Genomic DNA, 25,613 nt, shown 5'->3' with positions numbered 1-25,613 from the left:
TTATAGTTTAAGTGTTCTTACCCTCAGTTAGCGAAGTGTGTTATGAATTGGCATCTCAGCCCATTGAATTGAATGGAAATGCAAGGGCTGGACGTGAACCACAAACCACATGGTTCAAAGACGAACATCTTACCATTCAACGGGTCTTATGCTGATGTCAGTGTTATGAACTCCTCAGCCGCTGGGAGGAGATTCATTACAGGTGTTGTATTGAGCTGTATCTGATCTTGGGCAATGAGTAAAACCTTTTTAGTACCACCTTTGTGTACCGGCAAATTTAATCAAACCATTTTCGGTCGTGTCATGTCTTATCAGAAGAAATCATTTCAAAGGAGCCTCAAATCCCTCCCCTCCCCCTAAAAATAAAGTCACACCATTTTTTTTTTTTTCCAAAAAACAAAATGTATTTTCATTTTACGATTACAGAGATGCATTCACAGTGCGTATGGGATTAAACAAGGACGTTAAAAAATTGTACAAGGACAAACAAACAAATAACAAACAACGAGAGGAGCACAATCATGGCTCGCAGGCACACAGGAAACATTTACAACTTGCTTTGCCTTATCCTTGGTCTCCATTGGGAGCCCTTTTGATGAAAATGGACCCCGCTCCTCCCAAATTAGACAACACCACAAGGACAAGGAGATTACATGCGAGAGCAGACGATCCAAAAAAGATATAAAAAAATAGCATGATAATGGTTTTCAGAACAACTATGCATCATTCTTTTCAATTGTATATTTCACATTTCAGTTCAGCAATATAAAACAATGTGTGCCCCCCCCCCCAACCCATACTGGTTATAGAATAGCAGCCATTGATAAAATAAAGCGTGATATAAAAAAAATACATTCCTTCGATTAAAGCTTAATGCTTGGGTACCAGGGGAAAAAAATCTTAATTCTCCTCAATTTCTCAGTGGTCTTGTATTTACATTAGCGGCAGAGCGCTTGAAGTCAAAATGCACATGTATCACATATTTAGCCTTTAATTACCACATTTGACAAAAATTAAACATATGATGTCATGCAATCCTGTCTATATTATCTTTATATAATTAGAAGCATTTGCACGAATCGTAACACACAATTTCTGCTTATACATTTTCATTAAAGAAAAAAAAGATTATTATTATTAAAATATTGCTACATAATGGACATAAGCATTTTTTTTATGGAACGGTGTGTATGCAGTTAGTGACAGCAATCAGGATTGTCCAGTGTTGACTGATTCTTTGGTTTGGTTGTGGCAGTGTAGCAAGAGAGAGGATGCAGTGTGGAAGCCCGGTGATGTCATTTCTCAGGACAGAAGAAGGATAAGATGCCCTGGGGGGCCTGCATCACTGCAAGCATGTTAATTACTGCCAGTTTACAGGCTGATACAGAATGCCTGAAAACGACTGATCTCATTTCTTGCATGCTATGAAACCAGTGGCTGGAAGGGTTCCATTCAGTCAGACTTCTTTGGGTTCTGCATACACGGAACAAACAGAGAACAATAAAGCATTAAATTAGCTTCCGGCAACAGTTTTAATCAGAGGTGGGTAAAAACTCATATTCTTCCAATCGGCTTTTAAAAGTTGAATGCCATTGATAAGGTGAGGGGAGGACAGCTTTTCTGCCTCTACTACTTTTAAAAACAATACAACTGCAGGTTTTTCACAGCTTAGATTACCATATTATATAAAAGAAATAGCTTTTAAAGTTTCGCTCTACTTCGTTAGGGCCCTGTGTGGTATAAAAGCACGTACTTCAGCTTTGTTGTTTTTCGCATCGAGTTTTTTCATCAACATTTGCACCCAAGATGTTTCTGGATTGGCGCAAAACACCTTTCCTTTCCTCATCTTAAACCTGGTCAAAAGAAACACATTATTAATTAATTTAAAGACTTAAGATTCTAAACTCTGCAAACGTGAATAAAGAAAGGGTTTCAATAAAGTGTTTTGTAGTAACCTGCTCCAGCCTCAGTAGAAAACACTGCTCTATGTTAACCTACTGGGTCACTAGGAATAGTCTCTGGAAACAGTTACTGTAGACAGGGGAAATAAAGCACTTAGAGAACTAATAACTAGGGCAGCGAAATTATTATTTAGTCATTTAGCAGACGCTTTTATCCAAAGCGACTTACAGAGACTAGAGGGTGAACTATGCATCATCCACTGCTGCTGCAGAGTCACTTGCAGTAGGACCTCAGTTTTACATCTCATCCAAAGGACAGAGCACAAGTGACTTGCTCATGGTCACACACACAGTGAGTCAGTGGCAGGGAACCGGCAGCCTCCTGGTAGCAAGCCACGAGCCTCCAGAAATACAGTGAAAGCTAGATATGGAAGTTCTCTAGGTAAGAGAGGCTGAAGTGAATAAAGTCGAAAGCAGGTAGGAATAAGAAAGGGAAAGGTGGGGGGTGCTCTTTTTATACTTACACGATTGCTTGGATGTTGCAGCCCCCGTCAGTTTCCTGCATCCTGTAGGATCTAACAGCCTTTTTCACGGACGGTTTGACACTCTTGACGTACGATAAGCAACAGTTCTCGTAGGAACCTGAGGAAATTGAATTAAAACAAGATATTACGCCTCCGTCTTTTTTTTGTGATTTTATAAAAACCTGTTCTTAAATTGTTTTATTTATTTATTTAAGAAAAAAAAAAGTATAATAGTGTATTGTTAGTTGTTTAAACTGTTGACATAGATGGTGTATGTCAACAATTTAAAAAGTGTGCATTTCCGGTTCATATTGAAGATACTTTAAGGACTGTTATATAAGGAACGCTTTGTTAGGGCTGTATAATACATATATAGAGAGTTTTCACAGGGATACAGAACACATATTGATTAGCTGAATCCTTCAATTGGGTTAAGAATTTTATTTTATTTTACTCAAAGTGAAAAGTGGTGTCGTGACTTTGTACTGAAATGTATATATTCTGATTTCACGTGGCTTCACAGCCTGCTCTCGCGATACTGACCTTGCGCCAGGCTGAGACAGAAGCATGCCAGGAGGAGGCAGAAGAAGAGAGCTCTGGACTTCATTGCAGCGCTGGAGGGGGATTCCCAGGGCTCAGGTGCTTCACGGTTGGACTGTGAACCCAAACAGGCAAACTCAGAACCCAGAAACAGTAAACGTTATCTAGATAGCAATAAAAATAAAAATAAAATGATTTAGATTGGTTGTGAACCTTGACTACCTTGAAGCATGCACTAGAGTAACAAAAAGAGGCTCTCAGGAAAACACAGCTGGAGAAAACCTGCATCTTTCTCTAAATATACTCTGAAGTTGCTAAATAAAAGGCAGTACTGTAGTTTAAAGCCAGGCAACATGACTGCATGCCCTCCAGCACTTAAATAAGGTACCCTGCCCTCCAGCACTTGGTAACGCTACTCAAAGTAGTGAATGGACCATATGCTAAATCACTTCACCTCAATACCGCAGTGCTGGTGCAGTATACACATAGCATTCACTGATTGCTTCCAAACACAAACGTTTGCAGACAGTATATTTTCACATTTTGGGTAATTGATAAATGCTTGTATAACAGTTAACCATAAAGTTCATTATAAAACGTGAACTGCTACAACTGCTACGCACTGGGAGTGTGACTATGACTGTGAATGGTATGAATGTGTGCATTAATAACCAATCACAGGCAGCTGTCAAACACTTTCTTTATAAATGTATTCCTTTATAAATACAATAATGTGCCAGCCCTTAGCTCTCACTCTAAAGCTACGGCCATATATATATATATATATATATATATATATATATATATATATATATATATGAACATAATTTAGATCTTTTATTTAACATCATGGCATCACAGAAACCACAAAATGATATTGCAAAAGTCTACCTGAAGCCACAATAGTAGTACAGTATTTCATGTTAGATTTTGAAATGTCACATTTTTCAATTTCAAAGTATATGGAAAACTACAAAGCGGTGTGTAATTCAATATGTTAACTTAACATTATTCAGCAGATTTTAATTCGACTTTATGAAGCAAAATTAGTTCATTCCACAGGGTGATGCAAAACTTTTGTCCATAGCTGTAATAATCACTGTACAGAATACTGCACTACAGCATTGCCTACTCTCAGTATTGGTGCTGTGTGGTGAACAATGTGCTACTGTGTTAATCACACCAGAGTCATTTTTAGCTTGTATTGTAGACGTGAATGACTATTGCTTCATATTTCAGTGCGGTTTAGTTTATAAAGAAATGCACAGCATGCAATATAACAAATACTTACAATATTCAGCTGGGGATGCTGCTTCAACAAGCCTCTGATTGGTAGTGATCTGGTTTGTCTGTCTGTCAGTCGGTGGCAGTACTCTGTAAGCTCCACCAGTCCATTATATAAGCAGAGCTTCACCTCCGCTCTCTCCACCCCCACCACCACTTCCCCACCCCCGTATCCATGGTGATCTGTCTCAGGTAAACTATCAGTTAGCCCACCTGGATTTCATGTTTATATCCACACACACACAAACACACACACACACACACACACACACATACATACACACACACACACACACGCACACACACACACACACAAACATGATTTGTTAGCTTTTTACTAAATATTATTGTTGCAAAATTAGTAAGAAACAACATCAGCAGCTGCACTTACAAGTTTGTTTTTTATTTTTTATATATAAACAGTTAGAAATGAAACATTACACTGCAGCTTTGAATATCCATCTGCTAGATCATAGACGGGCTGCCAAACAGTAACTCATGTATTTTTAAACATAATATGTGTATACAGCAAAAATGTGTTGGGCCACCCGTACTGGTTTGTGGTGATCAGAGACATTTCTTTCCTGTTTTACTCCACCCTGACAGCTTGCTTATTAAATATCTATCCCTGAAGAGATAATCATATATCATCATCATCATCATCTTCATCATCATCATCATCTTCAGCCTTTTTTCAATCCACTGCTGGATGAAGGCCTCCCCAAGATTCTTCCACAAAAGCCTGTCTGCCACGTCCCTCATCCACGTTGCTCCAGCGTGTTTCCTAATTTCATCTTGCCATCTTCCTGGAGGTCTTCTTCTTGGTCGCTTTATATCTCTTGGGATCCAGTCTAGTATCTCCTTGGTCCAGCGATGGTCTGTTCTTCTTGCTACATGTCCCACGCTGCCATTTCAGTTTTTTCTCTCTTATAATAACATTGCATACTTTTGTTTGCACTCTTATCGATTCCTTCCTTTTCCTGTCTCTTCTTGTTATTCCCAGCATGCATCTTTCCATACTCTGTTGAGTCGTCTGTTAATCATGTATAAAGTTATAACTTTATCTCCAATGCAGAATGACCAGGTGTGAATTTTATTCCATGAGAGTCGCTGTTATGGACTTGAAATGGTTCTATATTCCTGTGCTGCAAGGCTACCATGTAAAACCAGTCTGTACTGAGTGCTGGAAGCACGCTGCAGTAGATGCAGGGTCTAAGACTCTAAAGCAGGGGTCTCCAAACCTGGTCCCGGAGAGCCCCAAATCCTCAGGTTTTATAGGTGTATATGTCATCAATGGCTAAAGATCCGGAACACCTGTTAATCATGACTAATTAAGCCAATAATTAAGTAACTGAGAGCTTGGTTGAATGAAAACCAGAAGACCCAGTAGCTCTCCAGGACCAGGGTTGGAGACCCCTGCTCTAAGGTATTCCAAAGTTGTTTGTTACATATTTTATAAGAGTGTTTATCGCCTAGTGCAATGCAATGAAGAAACTCTTGAAAACAAAGTTAGAAAAAGCCATGGGAAATATAAAAACCCAGACATGAAGCTTAACCCACACTTCCAAAGTAATCCACAATATATACAAACATTGTAACAGAATTCCAGTGACATTACGGAATTAAGATGCCTCGAGTGGTAAGTAGAACAGAAGGAACAGGAGGTTTATTTATTTTAAAAGTATTCTCCACAGTATTCTTCCACACTTAATATTTTTTGCTCATGAGATTTTCCCATGCTCCAGCATTCTGACCCATAGCTGGAACAATGGTTGACTCATAGACTCTAATTTTTGTTTTTACCAAAATGTCTTTAGCCTTCCATATCCTGTGCTCCAGGTAGACTCCATGAAACCTGAAGAAATTCTCCAGATCTTCCCAGGACAATGCAACAGAACTACAAGAAACCTGAAGAAATTCTCCAGATCTTCCCAGGACAATGCAACAGAACTACAAGAAACCTGAAGAAATTCTCCAGATCTTCCCAGGACAATGCAACAGAACTACAAGAAACCTGAAGAAATTCTCCAGATCTTCCCAGGACAATGCAACAGAACTACAAGAAACCTGAAGAAATTCTCCAGATCTTCCCAGGACAATGCAACAGAACTACAAGAAACCTGAAGAAATTCTCCAGATCTTCCCAGGACAATGCAACAGAACTACAAGAAACCTGAAGAAATTCTCCAGATCTTCCCAGGACAATGCAACAGAACTACAAGAAACCTGAAGAAATTCTCCAGATCTTCCCAGGACAATGCAACAGAACTACAAGAAACCTGAAGAAATTCTCCAGATCTTCCCAGGACAATGCAACAGAACTACAAGAAACCTGAAGAAATTCTCCAGATCTTCCCAGGACAATGCAACAGAACTACAAGAAACCTGAAGAAATTCTCCGGATCTTCCCAGGACAATGCAACAGAACTACAAGGAAGTGACAGTAACAGAATCTTATAAAACATATGCTCACTGTATATTGCAATCTCTAAATTGACTAGCAGTTTACCATGCTTTTCCCATTTACCCAAAGCTCACAGTTTTACCACAATTATGTTTTTTTGCTATCACTGTGCTTTACTTCACTTTTCTTTGCTTTTACAGTAATAAATTGTAACAAGGGTCAGTACTTTTGAGGTTCTTTCCAGCAGGGCTGTTTGGATGGAACCATAGGGAAAGCCAAACCACCAATTGTACCTTGTCAATTAAAGCCAATAAACAAATACTTTAGGGAATCATTTTCCTGGAACTTCAGAGACCAGGAGATGAAAGTCCTGATGAAAGATGAAAGAGCGAGCCAAGGGTCTGAGGGCAGTACTTTCATTTACAGAAAAGAGGAACTAGGACTTGAACAGAATCTGGGCTCCGTTTAAACAGCACAAGTGGGATGGAATGTTGATGCTAGTTATCACACTTGAGATCTGTAACCCGATTCTGATGTTGGATGTCAAAATTATTATCATCTTTGCAGTCAAATGTAATAATAAAAAAATAAAGAATAAAGAATATATCTCTAAACACAACCTGACGCATTCAAATTGAAATTTGCTATCATAGTAATAATAATAATAATAAAAGAGACTGTGGTTTATTTACAATAGATAAGCCTGCTGTAACAGATAAAGGAGTAAGACCAAACCAAACGCTTATTGTGTTGTATTTTCGGCAAATTGTAACGTACCCCAGCAACCGGAATGATTTATGTGAAGTTGTACAACAATCATTTTTGATACGCATTTTTCATGAGCGAGCTTTCCTCACATTTTATCTGACGCTATTTCATTTTGACAGCTTGCTTCCCCTGGAGGTGACCCCAAACTGGTTTCAGGTGTACAGCTCCTGCCCGGACAGCTCCTGTATGCTTCACTTGCACTTCTCTGGAAATATAAGGCTTTCAAGTCAAAACAGAAAAAAAAATGTTCTTTGTTTTGTTTTCATGTTTGCTTTTGCGGGTTTGTGTTTTGTTGTTTTAGATACTTGCAGAATGTTTACGGACGTGAAACAAAAAGGCTATAAATTTAAAATGCGCCTTCAATTTACCGGAACACTTGCATGTTTATCTGATAAAGCAAACGAAAGTGCGGCGCAGATCATAACAAGACTTGGCTGCTGTTGTGGTGAACACAGAGCAATCCTTCTTTTATCGAGAAAGGATTTGATAAGTGGGCAGCTAGCTGTTAACCACAGAAGGGAAGGTTTTGAGAGTGGAGAGAATGTCACTCTCCAGGTTAAATAACCTAGGACATGCAGGTCAGGTATGCAGTGCTTTGACCTACAGCTATGGCTAAAAGTTTTGCATCACCTAGAATTTTAGGATTGAAAAAAAAAAAACAAAAAACTATATGAACATAATTTAGATTTTTTATTTATCATGCAATCAAAGAAACTACAAAATGATATCGCAAAAGTCTACCGGAAGCCATAATAGTAGTATAGCTAGTATTTTGAAATGCCACATTTCCCCATTTTCCCAAACAAACAAAAAAAGTATGCGTGAACATAGACTGAACGGCCTTGTCCTGCTATATGTCCACAGAGCCATGTCCCTGGAGGAAGTGTTACAGTGTTTAGATAGATCAGGCCATAGGAGGATTGGCAAACTCTATTGCCAGCAGTGACAGCACCAGTTCCAGCAGTAGCAGCACCAGTGTTACCAGTCCCAGCAGTAGCATCAGTGTCACTAGTCTCAGCATTACCTTCAGTAGCAGCAAACCAAGGTTGGTGTTGTTTTTGCTGGGAGATTTGTTTAAAAAAAATATGTGTCATGAAATTTCAAACATCATCCAAGGTGGGTCACTTTGCATTAATTTGGGCAGCAGTGTGGAGTAGTGGTTAGGGCTCTGGACTCTTGACCGGAGTGTCGTGGGTTCAATCCCAGGTGGGGGACACTGCTGCTGTACCCTTGAGCAAGGTACTTTACCTAGATTGCTCCAGTAAAAACCCAACTGTATAAATGGGTAATTGTATGTAAAAATAATGTGATATCTTGTAACAATTGTAAGTTGCCCTGGATAAGGGCGTCAGCTAAGAATGAAATAATAATAATTAATAGTCTCTAGGCTTCATGAACAGGGGTGTTTTTTTTAGACAAAAATTAGATTTTTGCCTCAGTAAAAATCTATTCCTAGCTACGCCCCTGCTTAATGAATATTGTGCACAATACCCTGACCGACGGCTGAAGTCTCCGCGGCAGGACGAAGCGGCCCGCCTGCCTTCCAGTAACTCTGAGTCCAGCTGTCCTGAAGCAGGAGAGGGGTGGACCTCAGACTCCCAATAATAACTGCAAGTTAGTTCTGTTCAACTATCTCTAGTTTTGTTCTGTGCATGTTATTTTTTACCTGTAAATGTATGCTATAAAAGTCTGTGTTTATTTGAGACCATTTTCAATGTGTGTAGGATCTTTATCTATACATACAGCTCCGCTGTGACCAAATGTTATTTCAATTAGAACGGTTTAGTTAACTGTAATAATAACTATAACTCAAATTAAACTAATAACTATAACAAATAAAAAATCATACCTATAACTATAACGAAAAAAAAAACATAACTAAAGAAACAATGATGTCTGCTCTAGTGCACTGATAGTGTAGGTGTATTATTGCCCACATTGTCAAACAGATAACACAGCAATAACAATCCATGATATCTCTTGTTATGTTTTTTTTTTATTATTATTTTATTATTGCTTTTCCTGCAGTGATTTAGAGGACAGATCTCAAACCCCAGTGCACTAGAGCTGACACTTTGAAAAGAGCTTTGAAACAGACTTTAAAGTTATAAGTGTAAAAAGTTGTCAGGATGTTAACGATGAAAAGAAAAATGACAGGTACATCATTTAAGGAGTTGTAGCAGTGCGCTGCTAAATTATTTGGAGCACCGCTACTTACTCTTCAATAATGATGATCTTGGGCTCTGGCTTTCTAAAGGCACCCCGAAACACAATGCTTAGAGACTGCTGACTGTGCTGCTAATGGTAACAGAGCATCTCTGTCGTAGTCTTTTTCAACACGCAGACGTCATTCAGTTTTTTCTAGTTTGTCTTGGCTTGCCAATGTTAAAGAGGAAGCTTTTGTCTTCTGTGAGTTGGCACTGTTGTTGAGTATTGCTGCTGTTACAAGATGTTCTCTCTTTCGTTTATTTACAAGGCGCACACAGTGTGTACAAGGGGGGCTGTTGAAACCGATTGTTTGTTTGATGTATCCAGGATGCTCTTGAAAAAGGAGCTGTGTTGCAACTCAAGAGACTATCCTGTCTGCAGTAAATAACAAGCGAAGTCAGTGGAAGACAGAAATGTCTACTCTGGGGTGCTAAAAACAGTAATGACAGTGAGTATTACCTCCTGCGAAACATCAACACCACACTGCTCAATAGCGTACCAGGGAGAATAATGGGTTTAATAAGGTTATAAAAGTGAATTGATCCTTCAAAGTACACAAAGTAAGGATCACGCCGGTGAACTTCATACTTCAAGAAGATATTTTGGCAAGATTCTTAATCCTTAAAAAGCACAGTGCCAGGGATCGCTTGAGGTGTTTTCTCAGCTAAATAGTTTTGCAATACCTATCACTGCTAAATCTATAAGCTCTCAACCATCATTTATACTGCATGAATTGTGAAAGACCTGGGGCAGGAAATAGCGTTTTCTACTTAATGATAGCAATGTTCCCCCGTTCAAACATGTCTTCGCCAAATTATTTGAGAAGTGAACGTCTTTGATCCAGATAGATTTATCGGCAGGGAGATACAGGGACTTTTTTGAACTCGTTTGAATAAACTAGTGGACGACCTTTATTACAATTCCTTACCCAAACCCCACCTGCACAGCATGTCCTGTCGTTGGTTCTGATGTTTCTGTTTCTGTTCTGATTTGGTATTATGACTTGATTACAATGATCATTAACATAACGACGGCATTATGACCCTGATTATTACTCATTCTGGACTGCCTCACCTAAGATTAGATTTCTGATAATCGTTAGTGTCAGGCCTCCCTCACCCCCTGTGCACTCAAAACCCCCTCTCCTTCTTACAAGAACCTATTTGCACTATATAATGGCACGGTTTGTCAATCATAAACTATAGCAGCCCAGCACATTTACTGGTGAAATGCATATACAGTACATATTATATAAATATACTTTTTTTTTTTTTTTGAATGGCAGTTATTTTTTCTTTTTCAAATATGAGACTTGACAGTAACAGATTGTATAATGCTTTTAAACAGCCCAGTTATTTAATACTGAGCATAATTCACCATGGCGACAATATACAGTACTAGCTGTTTACTTAGGTGGATTTCTACACAAAGACAAAAGTGTGTATCCTCTAATGCAGGGATGGCCAAAGTTAGCCCTTCAGCTCCTGGTCTTTGTTCCAACCCTGTTCTAAATTGTTTAAGTGAACCAATTAAACCCCCATCCAGACCCTGAAGTAGTTAACTATATCCTTTTACCTGTAAAACCTGGAGTGGAATAACACTCCAGGACCGGATTGGACAAGCCTGCTCTAATATGTATTAGCAGGCAATAGCGATCAGTTCTCAAAAGTTCCACTTATTCTGTTCTATTTAGAGTGATTGAATACGAGGCAAAGCTCCAGGCTGGGCTATACAGGAGCTGGTATTGTAATAGTGTGCTCATGATTAGTAAAATACTAGTGCGAACATTTGAAAGAAGTCTAGACTGGAGCGCAAGTCCCCCAGGAAATGGAAACTGCTCTTCAAGGAATGTATTTGAAGGTCACTGCTGTGTGAAGCACCTGCCCACAGGCTGGTGCACTTCCATGCTCTAGGGTGTCTGTATTTTAGTCTAACTTCTTTGCAGTGGTAAGTGAGTCACGTCTTTCCCTTTCTTGCTTTGTAATGAACATAAACGCAGCCCGGTAATTCAATATGTAAGCGTAACATCATTCAGCAGGTTTCATTCGACTTCATGAAGCGAAATGAATTCATTCTATAGGGTGATGCAAAGCTTTTGGCTGGAGCTGTGGAGTCAGGGGCTGCTTCCTACCTTGGTAGCCCAGTCTAGCCCTGGGAATATGCAGGGTATCTAATGAACACAGTGTGGGGCTGGGGATGTTAACTAAGAGCAGGTCATACAGGAGCCACAACATTATTAGTCAAAAATGGAAATCCGCTCTTAGCACAGTGAAAGAAGGCTTCAATTGTCACCCTTCAATGTTCTTAAGTAAACACGTGTGTCATCACAATAGTCTAAATAACTCTCAGCCATCCACCGAAGACCTTTAGTCATGAATTTTCAACCTCCTCATTAAGACATTTAGGGACTCAAGGAAATGTACCTTGTACCCTTAAAGAACTTTGACTGAAACAATGAAAAGTCTATCCATTCAAAACCCGTATACTGATATAATAGAAGGAGCATGTTGTGTAACCTCTCCAAACATACGTACTTCTTTATCCGAATCAATATATATCAAGTAAATCATTTCTTAAAGATAACAATGATTAACAGGTAATATATGATATCAACTTGAAGATAATACAAGCATGTGCATAACAAGAAATGTATTTCTAGCGAGATAACAGAGAGCAGTATGGAATTATTTCTCTCAATGCAAAGAGCTCCCAGACTTGAATCTGGCTCCCTGACAATGTTCTGAGCTTGTTACACTCTCTCATATTTACACACCTGGGTCAGTTTGTATTCTGGAGTCAGAATATCCAACTATCGAGAGCGTTTCCCTTGCCTGGTCTCTCACTCAAACCACCAGGTGAAAGGAGTACACCGAGTTCTTAACCATGATGGCAAACAACTGGGTCCGAATAAAGAGCTCCTTCTAAAAGTTTGCCGTGGTAAAACGTGGTAAAAGCCTGGCAAAGTGCAAAGGGTTCTGTCCCGATAGACGAGGGGCGACAAGGAAGGTTAAGAATCTACTTTGCAATGAGGTGGTGTGTGTATTTATGACACAGCTGCTGTTTATTTCAAATGTGCAGAAAGAGCTGGATATCCCTCACAAAGTAATACAAGGTAAATGCATAGTCCAATAGGAAGGTCTTTGGAGGGTAGTATTGTAAAGAAAGGCAGTTTACCAGAAAGCAAGACTACAGGACCATTTAGACTTTACTAGAACCTGGTGCTGGTTTTCATAATGGTCTTCAACCACACTCCTTTGGCTTCAATTCAGACTTTAAAAAAAAAACAAAAAAACAAGCTGTTTCCTGGAACCCACGTGGTTCGATCAGGCCGTTTCATGTTCTGACAAAGCCTCTCTCGAAGCCTCCTGTTTAACAGCTATGCAGTTCAAAGCCTGATGCCAGCGTTTCAGTGGTGCCTGTGCTCCCCCCATCACTCATCCAGCCCCCATTAGAGCTGTCCAGGGCCTTGTGCCTGTATGCAGAGCCATCACAGCGGCCAGCGTTGTGTAATTAATCTGTGAAATGCTCCCAAATGCACATTTGATAGCTTTCCTCTTTGTTTAGACTCTTCCATTTCATAAGCTCTCGTCTCGGGTTTCTGGAGACAAGTAGCTGGAATTCATCTTCATCAGTCATCATTGGGGAAAGCTTCCATGTTTGCAAATCAAAGGTGAGACAGTTGATTGGTGGATCTTTTCAACAGGCTCCAGAGCTGCAAATTCAGAACTAGTAACTTCCACAGTTAACTCCCTTGTAGCTGACTGCTTTATGGTTTAGGTCTATGCTGACAGAGTCCTTCATTTCATATATATATAGGGCAGCAGTGGTCAGGGCTCTGTACTCTTGACTGGAAGGTTGTGGGTTCAATCCCCAGTGGAGGACACTGCTGCTGTACCCTTGAGCAAGGTACTTTACCTAGATTGCTCCAGTAAAAAACACAACTGTATAAATGGGTAATTTTATGTAAAAATAATGTGATATCTTGTAACAATTGTAAGTCGCCCTGGATAAGGGCGTCTGCTAAGAAATAAATAATATATATATTATTATTATTATTTATATTGCTTTGTGTTCTCGAGCTTCACCCCATGGGTCTGTCCCCAAAAAAATGCAAGTGCAAACACACCTACAAATGATACAAGTCATAAAACTTAGGAGTAAACCTGTTAGTAAACCTAATTAACGTTAAATATTTTAACTGGTAATATTGAAGGTTGCAACCTAAAAACGAATTATTATTATTATTATTATTATTATTATTATTATTATTATTAATAATACTATTAGTAGTAGTAATAGTAGGAATAAAGAAAACAATAGCAGCATTCTAGAATGTCAAAACTAGAACACCGGAACTGTACATATTCCATTGAGGGATTCTCATGAGATGATAAACCACAAGAGCAGATGGATGGGTGTACTGTACAGCCCTGACCACACTATTTATTGCTTCATAAAGTCGAATGAAACCTGCTGAATAATGTTACGTTAACATATTGACATACATACCGCTTTGTAGATTTCCATATACTTAACGAAAAAATGACTATTAAAAAAATGTGTCATTTCAAAATCTAAAATGAAATACTGTTGTGCTGCTATTATGGCTTCCGGTAGACTTCTGCAATATCATTTTGCAGTTTCTTTGATTACAGGATGTTAAATAAAAAAAAATCTAAATTATGTTCATGTAGTTTAAAAAAAATAATAAGTAAGTCTCAATCCTAAAATTGACGGTAATGCAACATTTTTGGCCAGAGCTGTATGTGTGGGTACAGGCATGTTGTGAAATATTATCAAACGCCAGCATAGTGTGTGCGTCAGACAGGCTGACAGTTACATTAAGCTCCAGGCAATCGCAGCTGCTGTACAGCATCTGACGGGAAGACCGGCCAATAGCGATCAGTTCTCGTGTGATCGGTTCTCTGCAAGAGCTGAAAATTCCTTATAATCCATTTGTTGGTTTGCCTTAAAGCGGCGATTTGTGTGCATGTACACTGTATGTTCAGCCAGGAAAGGTATTTATTTTTGGGGCATTTGTGTGTTTTGCAAAGCCTGCAGATATGCACCCTTGCACAGTACAGAAGGTCTTTGGCAAGCAGACAGAATTAACAACGTGACAGTCTTGTGTCAAAGCTGGCCAGCTCACGAAACAAACGTCAACTTCTGGTGAAAACCCCAATGCTATTCTTAACTCTGCTACAGGTATTATCCCTAATCAAATACAGTTTGTAAGTCAATTATAATTCCTACCCGCTAATTGATGTACCTACAATGAGTTATTTTTTTTATATAATTTAGTGCGCCCAATTATTTACCCCCCCCCCCCCCCCCCCCCGATTTTCTCCCCAATATTATAGGTCCAATAATTGTCTTCCCCTCACCGCAGCGGTTCCCCGCACACCTCAGGAGAACTGAAGGTTCAGCGGGCGTCCTCCGATCCCACGACCGAGCCAGCTTCAGAATGTCCAGCGAAGACCGGTGACTTCACACAGCCAGGACAGAACGCTCCCCCTGCGCTCCTCTGAGCTTTTACCAGGTGAGCCACCCGGGGACCCACAGTTTTGTTTGTTTGTTTAATAAGGTTTGTCAGAGCTGCAGTCAGTTCCCGGCAGTGAGTGAAAGAGGACCAACACTGATGGATTGACTGAATGGCATTGTCACGTTCCGACAATGCAAGAATTGGCCCGATGAGCAGCATTTAATGAATCAACAGTCTTTTTGGACGACCCCAGGGCTGTTTGAAACATGTCAGCACTTTATTAGATTCGTGTTATTACAGTCCCTGATGTGATTTATGATCTGCGTTCGTTTAGTATTGTTTCGTTTCAGAATTCTCACAAAACGTTTCATCTGAACAATATGTGACTGATTAATAACAGCTAATGGTGTTGTTTCATTTTATTGACATTGACATGCTGGATATGAAGCAAAGGTGAAACTCTCTTTTCAATGATTAACATTCACGCAGTGGTCTGAACGTGAACCTATATAAAACTATGATGGGGCAGACAGACTGACTCATAATAAAACAAGCTGGGGAAGCCCCGAACACACTAGGATGAATTTCCAGATTAACCAGCAGGCAGGTGAAATACAACCTGGTGGCTGATTTTGTACTGACTTTTGAAACCCACTGCCTCCCCCATCTCAGCACAGCTACCCTTTTGGTTGAGGCTCTGCCCTTCTGAAGGTTTACTGCTGTGTTCTGGCAGTTTTATCATGTTTTGTTTCTCATTTTGTAACATTAACACGATTTTTTTTCTTTAAAAATAAAAAACAGAATAGGGGATACGCCTTGGAAAGGTGGCCCTGTGATTTTCAAGGCGTCATTTTAACATCATCCTGGTTACTGATCTGCTATACAGATCAACAGGCCGTCTGTTTCAGGAAAGCTATTGAACAATTAGCTATTATTATTATTATTATTATTGAATTCTTAACTAGGATAGGTGTGAGGGCTATTGAATACCACAGAGTGGGAACAATGCTAAAAAGAATGCCCTCTTTAGCAAAAACAACGATATGATTCCTCTTCCAAAACGACAAAAAAGTAACATCCCAAAATATCTTACACAACATGGGTTTTAGAAGTGAAAAACTTGTCCAGTCTCACCGAGAATATAATACAGGCCTATCCAATATCACAGAGGTTGATCTCTTACGGGTTTCGCTGTGATCTTATTTTTCTGAGTGGGACCAGCAGAGAATACTTCTGTTTGCAGTATTTTAATTCTTAAGGCATCTGCAGCCCATTTGTTCCAACACGCATCATTACACGAGCTTAACACAGGTTAGGTTACTACTGACTGCTACTGGAAGATAAAATGTGTTAAAAACCCCATTGGCGTACGTTTACAAAGCTGGATGCTGTTGCCCTGTTTAAACCCTAGCAATGCCATTAGCAGACTGCAGCATTACCAGTGCAAGAAAATGTTTCTCTGTTCCTTTATATTGTAACACGGTGTTAGTGACGTGTTGCTGAATTAGCTAGCATTGTATTACTCTGTTTGCACTACTTTAATAACAGGGCGTGCGGGATGAGCTTTAAGAGCCCCCGTAGCAGAGCGAGTGGAGTTTAGTGCAGTGTAAGGTGGCGTATAGCATAGTGAGACCTGTATCCGTTGCGCGATGTTGCGTTATTCTGCTAAAGTAATAAAAAGCGGCGGTTTTGGAACACAGACGAGCGTCCGGTTTATATGCATAAGCGAATCTAACACAGAGCAAACGCCTTGGAATAGGATTTGGAACACGTTTTGCACAGTGGTTTAATTTGGTAGTCGAGCGCTGCAATGGATTACCTGCGCGTGTTTGGTCATTGTGATATCATTGGAACGTCAAAGTATGACGTCACAGCACCGTGCTACCATTGCCCCGTAGAACTGAAATATTATAGTGCATTTGATGATGTTACCTGAGCTTTGTGATGCATTATCTTTACCTGCAGTAGCTTTAAAAAAACAAACTAAACACGTAAAGGAACAGTTTATGAAGTGAATCTCCATTGATCATAGACCCACCTGGAATAACACGGACGGTACATTTAAACCCGGGCCAGACACACAGTATACAAGTTTAAACGTGTGGTTTATTGTGTGTGTTTTTACTCAGTACCACCTCGAGCATATGATTATCATATTTTTTATGCTTATTTAACAAATTATTGTGTCTCAGCGGAGCAGAATGCTGGCTGTCACTTTGTAGCCTGTGAGCCAGAAATAAACTAATCGGATAATTCAGGGATGTGTTAGTAGTTCGAAGTTGTTTCTTATTGGTTTTAGAATTACACAGTGTGTGTTTTTTATTTGATTTATTTCATTATTGTATCATTATTAATTTCTTAGCAGACGCCCTTATCCTGGGCGACTTACAGTCGTAAACAAAAACACATTTCAAGAATCACAGTACAAGTAATAATACAATTAAGAGCAAGATTTGGTTCTAGTTCTGGCTCTTTGGTTATGTATTTATTTATTATTTAGCTCATAATGATTTAAAGGAAAAGTCTTTACTAACTGAAGCCTGTGTGTTCTCTGCTATAACAACAGAAACATGTGCTGCAAATACGGGCGAGATTCTCAAAGCTTGTTATTCCTCATTAGCGCGCATTTTTATCTGAAAAAAAAAAAAAAAAAAAAAAAATCAGCCCTATGCGCCACAATACCTACTCCCAATACTGCTTCAGTTCCAGTCTTTACTCCACAGGTATTCTGAAGGGGAAACGTTGCCCTCTAGTGGTCAGATAAGGTGCGGTACCTTTAAAACGCAGACACCTTGTTTCAGAGTATTTCGAAGCAGACGCATCTACCAAAACACTTAGAATCAGTTTGCCTGTTATTTTTATTTATTTATTTATTTATTATTTCATTTATAATATTAATAGGTAAAACACATAACACCTACAAATGTGACACCAAACGTCCTCAACTGACACTGGATAATGGATGTGTGCGAGTGTATTACATGCCCGTGTTTATCGTTTTGCTTTCAACTACGCATTACTATACTTGGAATATGGACATATATTCTACTTACGCTTCCCAAAGAGTTTACACAACACAGGCTGCGATACACTTACGTGGCTTAAAACATTTAATTCAGGCTGGGGGGCTGCGATACACTTACGTGGCTTAAAACATTTAATTCAGGCTAGGTCGAGGCACTGGCACTAGAGTCCAGTACTGGTTTGTTTTTGAGTCACTTATAAGACCGTACGACGCTTGCCATTCGCCACCTGACTAAACAGACTGACGCGATTGGCTGGACCTTCTCCTCCGTAGGCAGAGTACGCCGTGTCACGTGAAAAACTAAAAATGGTCATGTGACTAAGCCACTCCGACCAGGAAGGTGTAATTGTAATTGTTGAAAGAACAGCTTGGGTCGGCGTTAGTTGGTAAGAAATTGTTATTTATTTGTTTTGAAATGCGTTCTCAGAAGACTCGACATATAATTCAACAAATTAAGTTAATATTGTTATTGTTTTTTTTTTTTTTAAACGGTCAGTTAACATTTAAATTATTGCGTATTATGGAACAAGTTCAGAGCTCTGTATGGTGACGCGTGATCTGGCTGCTAGTTCTCAGTTAATAGTTCTTGTGTCAAGCAAGCACTCTGAACTGTCAGTCATATGTGAGCCACATATGATCACATATCTTTGTTTTTTTATTCACTGTTATTAAAACTGGCAGGTTTGTTGCATCTCTTTGGGGAACTGAAAACAATACCTACCTGTATCCCAGGTCCGAGTTCCCGTTCTTTCTCCCCGGGTACTCCCCAACACTGTTTACGCCAGTCTCCCACACAATGTGCTGTAACAACATAAAACTGAAACCGCGTCTAATTTTCAACAACTCCACGGTTACTTCAATAAAGGACATTTCACTTCATTATTTGTATTTGTTTGTTGTGTGTATCCCTGCCGCAGAAAAACGAAGATGAAAAACTGCTGGCTTCTGCCTTCTGTGGGCTTCATTTTACACATGCTGGCGGGGTGTGGTAAGTTTGCTATGAGTTTAATGAGACACACCCGTAGCTTATTACCTACACGCTGTGACTAATCAAGCTCGTATTAAAACCTGGAATGGGTTTCATCCAAGTACAGCTTTAACTTGCATGTTATATATACTGGGTTTGTAAATTGCCACTAAGGTTACCATGTGTGCTAAAACCTGATAATGAACTACAAATCCCTATTTAGCGACTGCCAAGACATGTCGAATGAATACTAAAACTGACATTGATACCAACCATATCCCAAATATTACCACTTGAACCAAAATGCCTCCCGGGCAGCCAGATGAGATTTATCATTCCCATCAAGTCAGTGACTACAAAGTGGTGGCATTTCTTTGACATGCTAATCTCATTTCCTTCTTTCTCAGATGCTACCGTGATCCTCTCAGTTCCAGCAGCTGTGATACTAGAAAACCACAGTTCAAGGAATATAAGTATCGGATGGAGGTACGTGGAAGTGCCCTGAAGATCTTATTTAGGCTTGTTTCTTTTATGGGATGCTGAACTGTGCTTTAGTCTTGTGTTGGTTTGAACGTAGTGTTCTTAGTTTGCTTAAGATTGCTCAAGGTTATGATCTAGTGCAGAGCTCACTTCAACACTGCTTGTGTTTCTCTCTCCCACACGCAGCTCCCCGCTAGGTGTGAGAACTGAGATCACTTTTAATATCACCTATTCTTCAAAAAACACAACCGTCGTTCAGCTCCCAGACCAGGTACGTTTAAAATAGGGGATGGAGGGGGAACTTAAGTCTTTGTTAGCCATTGCTTACTTACCATAGAAATGTGAAATGGCGAACCGCGTTTTTCATTTTCATTTTTATCTTTGAGAATCTATAACGGAATCTGCATTTGTCATCTGCATCCTACCACGGCTGCAAGGAAAACATATGCAAAAGTTTTAGGGAAGTGATACCCACAGAGAAACCGGAATTTAAAAAAAACGGAACTTGTTAGAGTGCAGCTACGAAGCTTTCACAGTGTGGTCTGTATTTTAGTAAAATACAACACAGAACTGAGCCACTGTAAAGAGTGTGCATGTGTGTGATGGATCTGCTCAAAACTCTTTACTGTAAAGTTAAAGGAATATTTAAAAAAGAAACGCATTCGTTTCAACATCAGCTGCTTGCACTTCTGCACCTGTCACTGTAAGTGAAACTGACGTCATGCGTTGTTGTTTTACAGGTAACATTACCACCTGAAGCAAGCTCTACAAGCTTCGGAGTCCAAGCTAAACATGTAGGCCAGGTTACTGTTTACCTGAACAGCAACAACTCAAACTACACCGGGTAAGACCTGGAACGCTAGGCTGTATTTTGCCATAGCCTGACTGCCACACCACTGTAATCTGGAGAGGTGGAAACATTTTTTCTAAACCTGTGCCTTTCAGATCTCCCGCTCGAATTCGCTTCCTGGTAGTACGGAGTTCCGCTGTTGAAATCGTCAACCAGGTGATTGGCTGGATTTATTTCCTGGCCTGGTCCATCTCGTTTTATCCGCAGGTCGTGGAGAACTGGAGAAGGAAAAGGTGGGGTTCCGTTTCTTTACGCTACAAGTTGACCATCTTTACCTTCCTTTATTACCTGGCACGGCAGTTTTCACTCCTTTCCCATCCTGCAATGGGGTTCTGGACGTGAACTGCTGTTCAGCATGCAATTAGTTACACACAGATGACAAGTCATGTTTTTTTAAGCAGTTCTAAAGCAGTCTGCAGTTAGAAATCGTGTTCTTATTTACTGTACCATATCTCACACCTGTAGTGATTGGTGCGTGCGTACTGAGAGGACTGACCGAAATGATATATATTAAGGAGGCAGTGTGGTCCAGTGGTTAAAGTCCAGGGCTTGTAACCAGAAGGTCACCGGTTCAAATCCGACCTCTACCACTGACAGACTCACTGTGTGACCCTGAGCAAGTCATTTAACCTACAGATGAGATGTTAAATCAATGTCCTATTGTAAGTGACTCGGCATATAATGCTCAGTTTATGTTATATTGTTTGCATCTTTTTCCTTTACAGTGTCATAGGGTTGAATTTTGACTTCTTGGCATTAAACCTCACAGGGTTCATTGCATACAGCGTGTTCAACGTGGGTATGTTCTGGGTGCCCTATGTAAAGGTACGTTAGAACTTTTCACCCCCCTAAATTAAGTTGATAAAGGGAGCCATGAGAATTTTACTGAGCCACATGGAGTACACTTAGCGGCATAAGAAAACATCTTGTGTGTATCTGGCGCCATCTAATGGATGTTCAACTTTTTGCAGGCGGACAACATTTCTTTCATAATAATTCAAGGTTGTCTTGAGACCAATTCACAAACCTTACAGATTTAATCATTTATGAAATCTAAATGCATGGATGGAAATAAGATTCCCATTGCACAGCAGTTTGATCCGTTCCTGGCTTTTTCTACGAGTTTAATAAGACACACCTGAGCTTGTCACCTATTACACACTGGGGCTAATCGAACATTTATTAAAACCCGGAATGGATGGAACTGCTGTGCAATACACGTTTTATTGCCATCCTTGGAATTAATAACGGTATCTGGATATTAACTGTGTGATTTTTTTTTTTTTTTTTTCTTCTAGGAGGAGTTTCTGAAGCGCAGCCCCAACGGGGTGAATCCTGTGGAAGCTAATGATGTTTTCTTCAGTCTCCACGCAGTTGCTCTTACTGTTGTAGTTATCTGTCAGTGCTGTCTCTATGAGGTGAGTGTTGTGTATAGTTCTATAGGACGTACCTAAATATTTCTCCACAAAACCCTTGAGCTCATTATACTAATAAAAGACATTGGATGAAACGTTTGTCTACTTGATCTGGGCTGTGTGCGCCCTGCCCTACAACATCCGCCCATCTCGATGTTGGGGGAGCACATGGCCTTGGTTTGAGTATTTAGTCCATTACGGTATCCCTGTCTGTGACTTGAGAGAGCAGGAAAGAAGCATGCAGGGAGGGAAATATGACTCCCATTGCATAGCAGTTTGATCCATTCCTGGTTTTGCTAGGCGTTTTAACAAGACACACCTGAGCTGCGCTATGGCTAACACCTGGAATGGGTGAAACTGCAATGCAACAGGAGTCTTATTTCCATCCCAGGCACGTAGCGATTATGGTACAGGCAGTTTCTTAAAGAGCAGATGATTCAGTTTATGAAGGTACAGATGAAGTTCTATACTGTAACCAGTGTTCTGCTTGTCCAATACAGAGAGGTGAGCAGAGAGTCTCAAAGGTGGCTATTGGTTTGCTGGTGATCGCCTGGGCGTTTGCCTTCTTCACCCTGTTTGTGGCGGTCGCAGGTACTATCACCTGGCTGGAATACCTGTATTACTTCTCTTACATTAAACTGGGGGTCACACTGGTCAAATACATTCCACAGGTAAGAGACTGATAAACCGTGAAGGCTCTAATGCATTTATTTTATTGGTTTTATGCATGTTTTTTTTGTGGTTTCTTTGGTACATCAGACTTAACCTGTGTATCAAATATGAATATAGATTTAAAAAAAAAGACTTCCCCTACCATTTGTAGCTTCATTCCCACGGTGTAATTTTAAGTGACATGCCTGCTTGCGGGAGGGAAGGGGGTGTTACTGTATGAACCAGCTATGCAAGCACAAAGCAGGGGAGTTTGCTGAACTTTTCTCGTGCAGGCGTACATGAACTACCGGAGGAAAAGCACGGTTGGCTGGAGTATCGGAAACGTCTTGCTGGATTTCACAGGAGGGAGCTTCAGTCTGATACAGATGTTCTTGCAGTCATTCAACAACGGTAAGCACAAAACACACAGCTGGTCTAATGTTCCTGTTAGTTTAGTTTAGCACAGGCACATCTCAACAGTTAAACGAGTTGATCTCAAGCACAGAGGATGCTGAACAGCAGTTTTAAACCCAGAGAGGCTTGACAACGACACAGTGGAAGCCGGAAGGCAATTCCAGGACCCCGAGGCTGTGCCAAAGAAAGGATACGAATGCAAGCAAAGGGACAAGGAATGATTCAGAGCAGCTCTGTGCAGACCTCTCAACCCAAATCTCTTACGAGCAAAGACCAGGGAATGCCAAACCTTATACAAGTGAGCTAGAATAAAATAGGAGAGGAGTGACTAAGAATTATTGTTATTAAACTCTGTACGTATATGTGTTATTTTTGTTTCAGATCAGTGGATGTTGATTTTTGGAGACCCGACAAAGTTCGGTTTGGGAGTCTTCTCAATCTTGTTTGACGTTCTGTTCATAACTCAGCACTACTGCTTGTATCGACAAAAAACAGCTGAATACCAGCCTATGGACTAGCCCACCGAAACTCAACGAAGCACAGTGTCCTCGCGGGACCGTTCCCTGCTGGGGTAGAACCAGTAACAACTCCCCTTGTTTCCATTTCCCTTCCACACCCCCCTTTGTGTGCCTTTCCAGTACTGGTGCACAGCAATCCAATCCATTCTTGTGTTGTGTCTTTCATGCCCTGGCATCTCTAAACAGGGCTCGAGCTACTGCAAACCACAGCGTCCTAAGCATAGATGCAAGTTTATGATTCCCTAGCAGCAGCGAATCAATGCATCAGGTAAAGACACAAACAGTCTCTGCAAGTGGATTTCCTCTAGGCAGTGGGTTTGTTGGGGTTGTGCACTCTCGAAAACAAGACTCCAGTTGCATATTGGAGCAGCATGGACACCAGCATCTGCAGACCTCAGTTGGCTACCATTGATTGTGCAAAACACGTGCATGAGTCCTTATGAATTTCAGACACATGCCAGTGGTGGATGTGGCACTCCAGCCTTAGAAGATACATGAATGATGTTTTTAAACAGGCTGTTTTTTTTAACCCTTTATGGTAAAAGGGACCTATGTGTCCCACAAATAAAAATGGTGCTAACTTTCTTATTTTTGGCAGTGAGCTGCACGAAACGTGGTTTCAGATTTACTGAGGTTGGATCTGCTCATCCTAATTGTCAGTTTCCTCCTCGTGATATTTGCGTTGTTCTCAAATGTTTTCAGAAGAAACCGTTTGAACAAGCACTCAATTCCTCGTATACGTTAAGGGGTTAATGAATACTTTAAATCTTTATATTATTACAAAAACATGTCTAATATGTAAGTATACATAACACATGGAATTCTATTGAAATATTCATATTATGAAAAGATAACTGATTTTTTTTATAAAACGTACTGTTAACACAGTTGCCAACTGTAAAATAATAATAATAATAATAATCTGTATAATATGGTTCTGATGGGAGTAAGGAAATAAATCCCATTTAAAATAATCTTAAACAGCGTAGAAGGTTAAGTGAGAAATCCAAATCTGCTTAAAGGGAAAGAATTGTTTCTGATTTCATAGCAGCATCTGGTTTACGGTTACTGTAAATGTATTTGTAAATATGAGCAAAGTCATTTTTTTAGTTTGTTTTTTTGTGATAATTTAGAATTCGACAAAAAAAAAAAAAAAACATTTTGACCTACATCAAAGTTCAGTTGAGGTGAATATTTATAATAACAACTGATCTGAATAACATTGATTTGGTACCACCCATTTTAATTGTTTTTAGACTTGCAAACTAACTAAAAAATAACACTGATGAGGACAATTATTAAGCTGCTAAGACCAGCTGTGGAGTAGAAGATAGTGCTATACAGATTGAAACTTTCTTAGCTTCTACTAGTGAGATGATGTCCACTCTGCTCATTATCCAGGATCATGAGAGGAGACTACATAGCATATCCAGAGAAACCAAGCTTACCGATGCAAAGCACTGGGCAGTGTTAGTTTAAAAGCTTTGCAGGTATACAAAGATGTATTCATGTCCCAGGCCAGAAAAAAAAGCCTGCAGTGTCTTTACTGAACAAGGCTAATGCGTTCAGTTTGATTTTGCATTGGCTGTGGAGTTAGTTACACACTATTTTAGGGATCTGAATAGTACAGCTTTGGTTTTTAATCAAGCAAGTGATGAAAGTGACCCACCTACTGGTCACAGAGGCACACAGTTGAGCTAATGTTACACTAATCGGTATACCAAGTGTACGATGCATTTGTGACCTGCACAGAACGATCTGAATGAATGACAAAGAAGCAGGCAGTAGCTAGCTACAGGGTGGAAATTATAAGCAAGATTATACTAACCCTTTATATAATTGTTGAAAGAAGGAGTTGTCCACAAATCACACTATATAAAGATGTTGTATATGAGTTTTCTGTATGTTTAATGCAGTTGTAGATCTTTTTGTAAAAGCTAATGTATGTTGGAGCCTTTCTGTAAAATTTTTTTTTATTTTGTCATGTACAAAATAATGTGAAACAAGTGCCTTTTCTATCACTGAAGCAAATATATACATATATATATATATAATCAGAATCAATTTAAATTAATGTGACTTTTTAATAAAATTTAAATAATTTTAAAGTTGCCTGTAGATCACCATTTTGGTCTTTTATGATTAAATGTAACTGCAGTCTACGCGATTAGTGTTCTCATGT

General features: G+C 39.7%; 2 protein-coding genes across 5 annotated transcripts; one reads left to right on the top strand and one right to left on the bottom strand.

The window, feature by feature from the left end:
- Positions 1–932: 932 nt before the first annotated feature.
- Positions 933–18,938, bottom strand: LOC117966322 (C-C motif chemokine 25-like). Of its 3 annotated transcripts, none has more exons than XM_059014335.1 (5): positions 18,858–18,938; positions 2,969–3,080; positions 2,426–2,543; positions 1,754–1,853; positions 933–1,473 (listed from the first exon to the last, which is right to left on the bottom strand). In XM_059014335.1, the coding sequence occupies exons 2-5, from the start codon at positions 3,030–3,032 to the stop codon at positions 1,453–1,455; spliced, it is 303 nt and encodes a 100-aa protein (XP_058870318.1). In that variant the 5' UTR covers positions 3,033–3,080; positions 18,858–18,938; the 3' UTR covers positions 933–1,452. The 3 variants fall into 3 exon arrangements, with proteins under 3 accessions (XP_058870318.1, XP_034768085.2, XP_034768086.2); XM_034912194.2 differs by lacking the exon at positions 18,858–18,938 and adding an exon at positions 4,257–4,378; XM_034912195.2 differs by lacking the exon at positions 18,858–18,938 and adding an exon at positions 4,257–4,350 and having other exon boundaries at positions 2,969–3,129.
- LOC117401438 (cystinosin) lies at positions 15,151–25,593 on the top strand. 2 transcript variants are annotated; one of them, XM_059014334.1, is made up of 11 exons: positions 15,151–15,168; positions 19,054–19,124; positions 19,511–19,589; positions 19,770–19,854; positions 20,324–20,427; positions 20,529–20,666; positions 21,159–21,258; positions 21,732–21,851; positions 22,349–22,519; positions 22,793–22,910; positions 23,295–25,593. In XM_059014334.1, the coding sequence occupies exons 2-11, from the start codon at positions 19,064–19,066 to the stop codon at positions 23,429–23,431; spliced, it is 1,113 nt and encodes a 370-aa protein (XP_058870317.1). In that variant the 5' UTR covers positions 15,151–15,168; positions 19,054–19,063; the 3' UTR covers positions 23,432–25,593. The 2 variants fall into 2 exon arrangements, with proteins under 2 accessions (XP_058870317.1, XP_058870315.1); XM_059014332.1 differs by lacking the exon at positions 15,151–15,168 and adding an exon at positions 18,439–18,522.
- The last annotated feature ends 20 nt before the right edge of the window (positions 25,594–25,613 follow it).

Source organism: Acipenser ruthenus, chromosome 47 (assembly GCF_902713425.1).
Source record: "Acipenser ruthenus chromosome 47, fAciRut3.2 maternal haplotype, whole genome shotgun sequence".
NCBI classification, from domain to species: domain Eukaryota; kingdom Metazoa; phylum Chordata; class Actinopteri; order Acipenseriformes; family Acipenseridae; genus Acipenser; species Acipenser ruthenus.
This window is presented reverse-complemented; position numbering and strand designations above follow the sequence as displayed.

Coding starts and splice junctions, on each gene's coding strand:
- LOC117966322 (XM_059014335.1), bottom strand. CDS start 3,032: ATGAAGTCCAGAGCTCTCTTCTTCTGCCTCCTCCTGGCATGCTTCTGT. Junction 1,854..2,425: donor TGCAACATCCAAGCAATCGT/GTAAGTATAAAA, acceptor TCTTTTGACCAG/GTTTAAGATGAGGAAAGGAA. Junction 1,474..1,753: donor CGAAAAACAACAAAGCTGAA/GTACGTGCTTTT, acceptor CCGTGTATGCAG/AACCCAAAGAAGTCTGACTG.
- LOC117401438 (XM_059014334.1), top strand. CDS start 19,064: ATGAAAAACTGCTGGCTTCTGCCTTCTGTGGGCTTCATTTTACACATG. Junction 20,667..21,158: donor GAGAACTGGAGAAGGAAAAG/GTGGGGTTCCGT, acceptor TTTCCTTTACAG/TGTCATAGGGTTGAATTTTG. Junction 21,852..22,348: donor GTCAGTGCTGTCTCTATGAG/GTGAGTGTTGTG, acceptor TGTCCAATACAG/AGAGGTGAGCAGAGAGTCTC.